The 7,298-nt window shown below is 42.9% G+C and overlaps 1 protein-coding gene across 1 annotated transcript; it reads left to right on the top strand.

Annotated features, from left to right (window-relative positions):
• Window positions 1-3,976: 3,976 nt before the first annotated feature.
• On the top strand, window positions 3,977-7,024 carry LOC117965953 (glutathione S-transferase Mu 3-like). Its single transcript, XM_034911094.2, has 8 exons — window positions 3,977-4,134; window positions 4,675-4,750; window positions 5,152-5,216; window positions 5,565-5,646; window positions 5,733-5,833; window positions 5,912-6,007; window positions 6,326-6,436; window positions 6,732-7,024. The coding sequence occupies exons 1-8, from the start codon at window positions 4,099-4,101 to the stop codon at window positions 6,825-6,827; spliced, it is 663 nt and encodes a 220-aa protein (XP_034766985.1). The 5' UTR covers window positions 3,977-4,098; the 3' UTR covers window positions 6,828-7,024.
• The last annotated feature ends 274 nt before the right edge of the window (window positions 7,025-7,298 follow it).

The following is a 7,298-nucleotide window of genomic DNA, read 5'->3' as shown; positions in this document are numbered from 1 at the left end:
AAAGACTTTATAAAAACCATTGCAGCTTTGACAGTTGCACAGGGGCGTTTCCAGTAAGATGACAGATGTGTGACAGTGTGAGCTCACACCCTGACTGGTCGCTGTCGTCGGCCAGTAACACTGGCTGAGCTGAGGAAAGCTCCTGTCTTACTGGGGGGAGAGAAGTCCGGGCATTTCTGATCTGGTTAATATGAGAGCGAGTCAAGTGTAAAATATCACTGCTAGTGGACACGCAGCCCTTCTCATAGCATTCCTGGATGTCTGGACTGTCACAGAATCTACAGCACACCTGTGTCTGTCCACTTCTAAATAATCACACAATGTGCCGTCTGTCGAGGTGCACTATATACAGGGAGCAGAAAAGCTGGAGTCTCTGTGACTCCCCAGGGAGCACATTGTTACACTTACTGTTAACACTACTTCTGTATGAGGAAAGACCTGGACTATAATGTCTGCGGAGGACCGGATTTGTACAGCCTAGGCATAGAGGTGTATATTCTTTACTATTTTTTTATAAAGTTTTAAGCTGAGAACGGCCGAAGGCTGGAAGGCAGCCTTTTCTTATTTTTTTCTTGCTCATTAATCCTTCAGTCTAGCATTGAGATGACGTTCACAGTAAGTGATGCAGAACTTCGTAGTCCTACATGATTAAAGCAGCTTCTATCATAACATAGACAGGCTACATGTCCTGTAGGCTGAACAGAATACTGCACTGTAGATTCTGTTTACGTCTTGAAGTTTTCAGACTGTACACTGATAGCAAGTCCAGCACAAAAAAAAAAAAAAGATCTTAATCCCAGATGCAGAGACAGCTTAACAACGACTAATTAACAATTAAAGGGAGGAAGAGAGTTGGAAAATAAAAAACAAAAAGTTCAAGCCCTATATGTTGTAAAATTACATTTAAGAGCTGCTGTGCATGTTGTGTCCACCAGGTGGTGCCAAAGTTCCCTTGTGTTTTAGCCCCACCTAGTGTCCTGAAACATGCACTGCAGGTGTTCTTGTATTTATATAATATAAAAAGCCTCTGGTAAGGCAGCCAACAGAGTTTATTAAGGAGGAGGTTTACCGGTATATTGAGCCACTCTAGTGTACAATATAGAAGTGTATTTTTTAAAAGGAGTGGCGGTTTTATTATATAGAAGGATTGTAAGGAATCTGTTCTGTCTCCTGTGTCCTGTAAACAGCAGGATGCTGTGCACAGTCCCTGGCTGAGTTGTTTTTATATTAAAGCAGTAGCTCCCGTACTGCTGTCTAGTTTACTTGCTTTGTTACGATGTTGTGTTTTTTTACAAGCTCGTTGTTTTTCTGCAGGACGTTCGTTTTGTTATATGTAGTCATATTGACGCTGGTTCACTAGCTGCTTGTGTTTTAAAGGCTGCAGCGGGACGTTGTGAATTTGCTGTTTCCAATGACTGTTCTGTGGATGAAATTAATAAATATACAATGTCCTGGGGTCCACACCCAAGGATCAAAATAAAAAAATAAAAAGTATTTTAGTTTAAATAAATAGGATGCTCCGATGAGAATACTAATGTTAAAAATACTACATTTGAAATGCGTGGTTGGACTTTTAACAAGCGCATGATGTGGAATTGGATCATATCATAAATAATATACCGGTACACGCCCCTCTCTCCCAGCAGGGGTCACTGCAGCGCAACAATGCTGTGAATAGTCAAAGTCCAAATGAAAGAAAACACCTGAAAAGGGGAAGAAAGCATACACTAGGTACTGCATTTCAGCTGATCCGAGAAAAAGAAACGGTAGCAACAGAAGAAATCCTTTTTGATGCATCTGGTTTGAGAACAAGCCAGACACATCCTGCTTCACAAACTGCAGAACAGCCATTGAGAGACGCAGTGTAAGCAAGTCACGAGGGACTCGAGGACTCGCTACTTTGTGAATTTGTATTTGATTTAGTTTATTTATATATATATATAATATAATTACAAGAAGTAGATTGTTTTGGTCGTTTCGTTTTGTTTGTTTGTGAGACTTTTTAAAAATGATTTTAATACAATGACTCTCCGCTAGATTTGCTTGTGGTTTGCTATCTCTGCCCCTGGCATGGGTCAGCTCCCTTAGACTGCCTCCCCCTGGGTAAGCTGCGTGGTCAGTATCTGCCGAACCATTCCACTGACTGACCACCAAGCACCTGCCCTGGGTTAAAGGGGAATGAATCCAGGGTTGTATTTTAGGCACAGTTACGTTGCACCTTGCTTTGAAGTATGCAGTGTTATGTCAGCCACTCCTGCATGATGTCACTCACACCGGGCATACAGTTCTGCTATTAAAAAAAAAAACCACACACACGTTCAAATGAATGTACCACTTAGAGGATCGAGCAGAGCTGTATCACTGTGAGCATGGGGTTGTTTGTAATACTCTGTTTTTTATCATTTCTGATGTCATGTTTTGTTTTTTCTGCTGCCTGCCTTCCTATATATAGGTATCCTCAGCATGAGGAGTTTTGCATTATCTCTGTAGCATTAAAAAAATATATGTTCAAAGAAAAAAAAAGTGTGTTTGTTTTCATTTTGGTTTAAATGTGTGTTTTTTTTTTTTTTGTTTTTTTTTTAAAGAATGATTTAAAATAAGGTTTGATATTCCTGGAACAGTTCTAAACTGTTGTTTTAAAGAAGCCAATAATTTTCTAAAACTGTATTTAATTCATAAAAGCAAAGCTGCATGAACAGATTCTTCAGATTGCACTCTCCACAGAAATCAGGTGAGGGGCATTGCTGTTAACTGGGCTAATTTCCCATTCTAAGTGTAGAAACCGCAGTCACGCTACATGAAGAACACCACCCATACCTTGAATGGAAAGCTAATAGACTTAAGCATCATCGGCCTGACCCGCGTCTTCAAATTTATAAGCACCTGCCTGAAGCAGCTGCTCTACCCCTGCTCTGCATTGCCAGCAATGCAAAATGAAACTTGATCTACAGCAGGTGCTCACTAGGTGGCGCTGTCACTGACGTATAAAAAGGCATGGTGATTGATCTAGCCAGTGTTAATGTTAGCTATGGTTGCTGAAGAGCAGGTTCTGGACTCTGGACTTTATTGCAAAGAAAACTAGAATTTAAGTGAATCGAAAGAGGAAACACTTAGTGATTGCACAGCAATAAAAACTGAAGTCGTTTTCCCTGTGCCTATTTCAATGTAGTTCAAGATTATGAGGAACTCCTTTTGTGTGTCCATTTGAACCTAATCTTTCTAACAAAAACGAGCATAACAAAAGAGAGTCGAGTCTATAAAATAACGAGCACAGTGCCGCGCCCTGTTTCCACTCTGCATGCAGGGAGTGTCTGTTCTCGCGCTTTCACTGCAGCCCTGCATTCCCGTCTGCAGGCAGACAGCGACGCGGTGTGTGCAGAACGAGGCTGCACGCAATGCCTCGCCCCTCTGCACGGGTCGGCAGGACTTGCCTGACTTCCTGCAATGAGTAGGGTATTTTTTTTCATGTTTGTTTGCTTGCTGGTTCAGTTTTCTGATGTTGTTTCCAATAAACGCTATGGTTTCCCACGGGCCGGTCTCTATGTCACTGCTTCATCTCTCCCTGTGACTGAACTAAATAGGCGTTTTTTTTAATAAAAAATGTTTTATTAACTCGCCGATTCAGAAACAGTCCCAGATGCATTTTAATTGCGATAAAACGACGCCCTTACAAAGTTGCTAATCCGTTTTAAAATAAAAAAAACTATGTACACGTCATCAATCCATCAAGATCCGAACATGTAAACGGATGCAAAAGTCTCCCTCTGTCTATTGCAAATACAGAGCCTGATGATGAGCAACTGTAGGCAATCTGCGGTTAGCAACGTAGTGTGATTTTCAATCGAGTTCATTTAAAAACACTCAATTAATAAATACACTGCAGTGGGGTTCAGTACTATGAAGATTAGCAGCTGGGTGCGGTTTACTGGTATTTTGCACTGTAAGTAGTTACGCAACCTGTGAGGGGCAGATTGAATTGAAACTCCAGGCTGCACTGTGATTGGCCAGGCACACTCCGGGTTAGGCTGCTTTTCTTTTCCTTCAGTTACTGAGCTGTCGAGCTGCATTGATTCACCTAGAAAAGGTTGCTGTAACACAATGGTCATGAAACTCGGTTACTGGGATATTCGTGGGGTAAGGGAGGAAGGATCGCCGCGTTTGTTGTCATGCTGGGGAGATTGTGGGTTTAGTGTGGACTTTTGCAGATTAGTCACGCAGCTCCGTGCATTATTTATAAGTGTGGGCGTTTTGTTTGTACTGCGATAAAAATAAGTTTATGCGGTTTTTTAAAAAAATTGATTTTGCATGCACAGACTTTATTGTTCGTGCACTTTGGTCAAACTTGTAGACTATACCATCGAGTTAATTTGAACCCTAAACGCGCCTTAACCGTGCGTGTGTGTGTGTGTGTGTACAATGTAACCTGTACGATAGCGGCACGGTAACAGGGCGTGAGTTGTGTAGGGCGTAACCATGCACAAACGGTTATAGTTTTTTAAAAAAATGTACATGCTGTAAAACTTTTTGCATTTGCAAAAAAAAAAAAAAACTCTAGGATTGATTTTTATATAACAGATTTATTCTACAGCTGTACAAAAACAAAACAAAAAAACGCGGTCTCTCGGCTGGTGCTGCTCCTGCAGATCCTTCCACTCTCGCGCTGTCTCTTTACAGCTGGCTCAGCCCATTCGACTGCTCCTGGAATACACCGGGACCCAGTATGAGGAGAAGCTCTACTCCTGCGGAGAAGGTACGCTGCCTCTATGAAATACTTCTGTATTCACTCCAACGCCAAGGAGCGGAGAGCTTGGTTTAAAAGCGGTGGGTGTAGTAGGCGTGTTTACTGGCAGACTGCTAGTTAAACTGCACAAGACTAAAACAGTGCTGTGGAGAGAGAAGCTGAGAATATTTTGGTTATTAACTTTTTTTTTTGTATGTAAAGGTAGTTCAGGAAATGCAAATCTGTAATTTCCAACACTGTAAAACTGCTGCGTCCTATTATCTTTGCATAGCACTGGAGTGACTTTGACCTACAGCACAGGAAGTGGTTATGTACGAGGAAGCAGCAGGAGCCTCTATCTGAACCCAAACCAGGTTGCTCTGTTTCAGCACTAACGCACGTGCTCTAAACGCCTGCCTTTGTGTTCACAGCTCCAGACTACGATAAGAGCTGCTGGTTTGATGAGAAGCCCAAGATTGGAATGGATTTTCCCAACGTACGTCTCTGTGTGTGTGTGTGTGTGTGTGTGTGTGTGTGTGTGTGTGTGCATGGCAGTGCATCTGGGATGTCCTGTTTGATTGTGAAGCCAGTCATTGTGGCTTGATGAAAGCAGGGTGTTTATATAGCTGTTTGTACAGTAGTCCACCAAATGGTTCTTGAGTCCTTTTAATAAATGTAACTGATAAGCTTTCAATGATAAGGTTTGCCTTAGTTTGAAGGTAATCCCTCTATGCAGTGCCTAGTGCCCAGACTGGCCTGCTGCTTCAGTAGTCTAGTACACAGATTAGCATGCTGTGATCTACGCTGTATTGAGACCTTGTGGTTGTTTCCATTGGGTTCCCAGCTCCCCTACTTGATGGACGGCGACCACAAGATCTCCCAGAGCAACGCCATCCTGAGGTACATCGCACGCAAGCACAGCATGTGTAAGTGATGCTCCTCCGTGTAAGTGAGGCTGGTTTCACAGATCGCCGCTGCTCTGTGAAACCAGCCTGTGTCTCCGTGGCTGCAGGTGGCAAGACGGAAGAGGAGATGATCCGGGTGGACATCTTGGAGAACCTGGCCATGGATTTCCGGAACGGCTTCGTGATGCTGTGCTACGGCCCTGACTATGTGAGTACCCCCGGGGAGCAGGGCTTTCTGAAGCTTCCCTGCAATCAGGAGTCTCACTCTGTGCTGCTGCTTCTTTAGGAGAAGAGGAGGCCGGGGTATGTGTTGCAGCTGCCTGCGATGCTGAAGCAGTACTCCCAGTTCCTGGGGGATCGGAAGTGGTTTGCAGGAGAGAATGTAAGCTGGGGGCTCAAGCTGGGGGGGGGTTGTGATTTTTTACAAATGTAATGCTAAAATAAAACAGTACGTTTTTATACAGTGTCATCTGCAGGGCATTTCTTAATTTTTATAAGCGAGATAAACCCACATGCATTTGACTAAATCAGTAGAGGTGTGGAGACTAGAATAAAGTAAAAATCGAAATACAAAACTACTTAGGTCACCAAGTTCTACAGAGCAAAGCTTTTATTTTGTGTAGGTTTCTGTGACTTGAAGTATGGGTTTGATTGGGGGATGGAAAGTCCTGTTCCTCTGCAGTGGATTTCTCATCCGCAGATCTCGTTTGTGGACTTCATCATGTACGAGCTCTTGGACCAGCACCAGATGTTCGAACCCAAATGCTTGGATGAATTCAAGAACCTGAAGGAATTCCACTGCAGGTTTGAGGTGAAGCGCTTGAGATTCCCATGGCGTTCTGCTTGTAGGGCCAGGCTGAGGAGGGTGGTGGGTGTCTCCTTCTAAAAGGAGGGGAGTTACCAAGCCTGTCGGGAACAGATGCATGAGTTTTACTTGCTATGAATACTTGCTCCTTGGGTCTCATTCCAAGTTTTTCCTTTTAACAAAATTGTCCACTGCTAATGGTTCTGTGTAGCCCCGGGCATGCATCTGACTTCAGTGTGTCCTTGTGCTGCTCATGCCTGTCAGTGGGGATGTGAAACCAGCCTTCTGTTCCTCCTTCTAGGAGTTGGAGAAGATTGCAGCCTTCATGAAATCCAAGAATTTCATAAAGACCCCGGTCAACAACAAGATGGCTCAGTGGGGCGGCAAGAAGGAATGAAAGCCGAACCTCGCTGGAGATCAAGCCCAGTGTAGAGAACGAGCGAGGACAGCCTCCTCACTTCACACTGGAAACTGGGAGCGTTTCACTGGAGTTCCAATCTGTATGTGTCGACCAGCACTGGAGAATCTCCTGTCCTGAATAACTCCAAATATTGTGAAACAAAACTTAACAATAAAGACAACTGTGTGAAACGACTTTCCTCCTTTTTATTGAATTTATTAATATACAGATGTACACTTTCATCAAATTTAACAGGCATTAGGCCATGCTTATTTACATGAACAAAAGGAAATAGATTCTTAATAAAATGTTCATCTTCCTACATATTTATAGTCTAGATTTATTTTGTTGATGCTGTTGTATACATTGAAATTACAGAACACATGCAAGGCTGTTAATGTGGATAAACATTATGAATATGTGCAAATAGCTTTTTCCAAGATAAATAGACAGCCTTCTCTTACACTA

This window comes from Acipenser ruthenus, chromosome 29 (assembly GCF_902713425.1).
Source record: "Acipenser ruthenus chromosome 29, fAciRut3.2 maternal haplotype, whole genome shotgun sequence".
Lineage (NCBI taxonomy): Eukaryota > Metazoa > Chordata > Actinopteri > Acipenseriformes > Acipenseridae > Acipenser > Acipenser ruthenus.
This window is presented reverse-complemented; position numbering and strand designations above follow the sequence as displayed.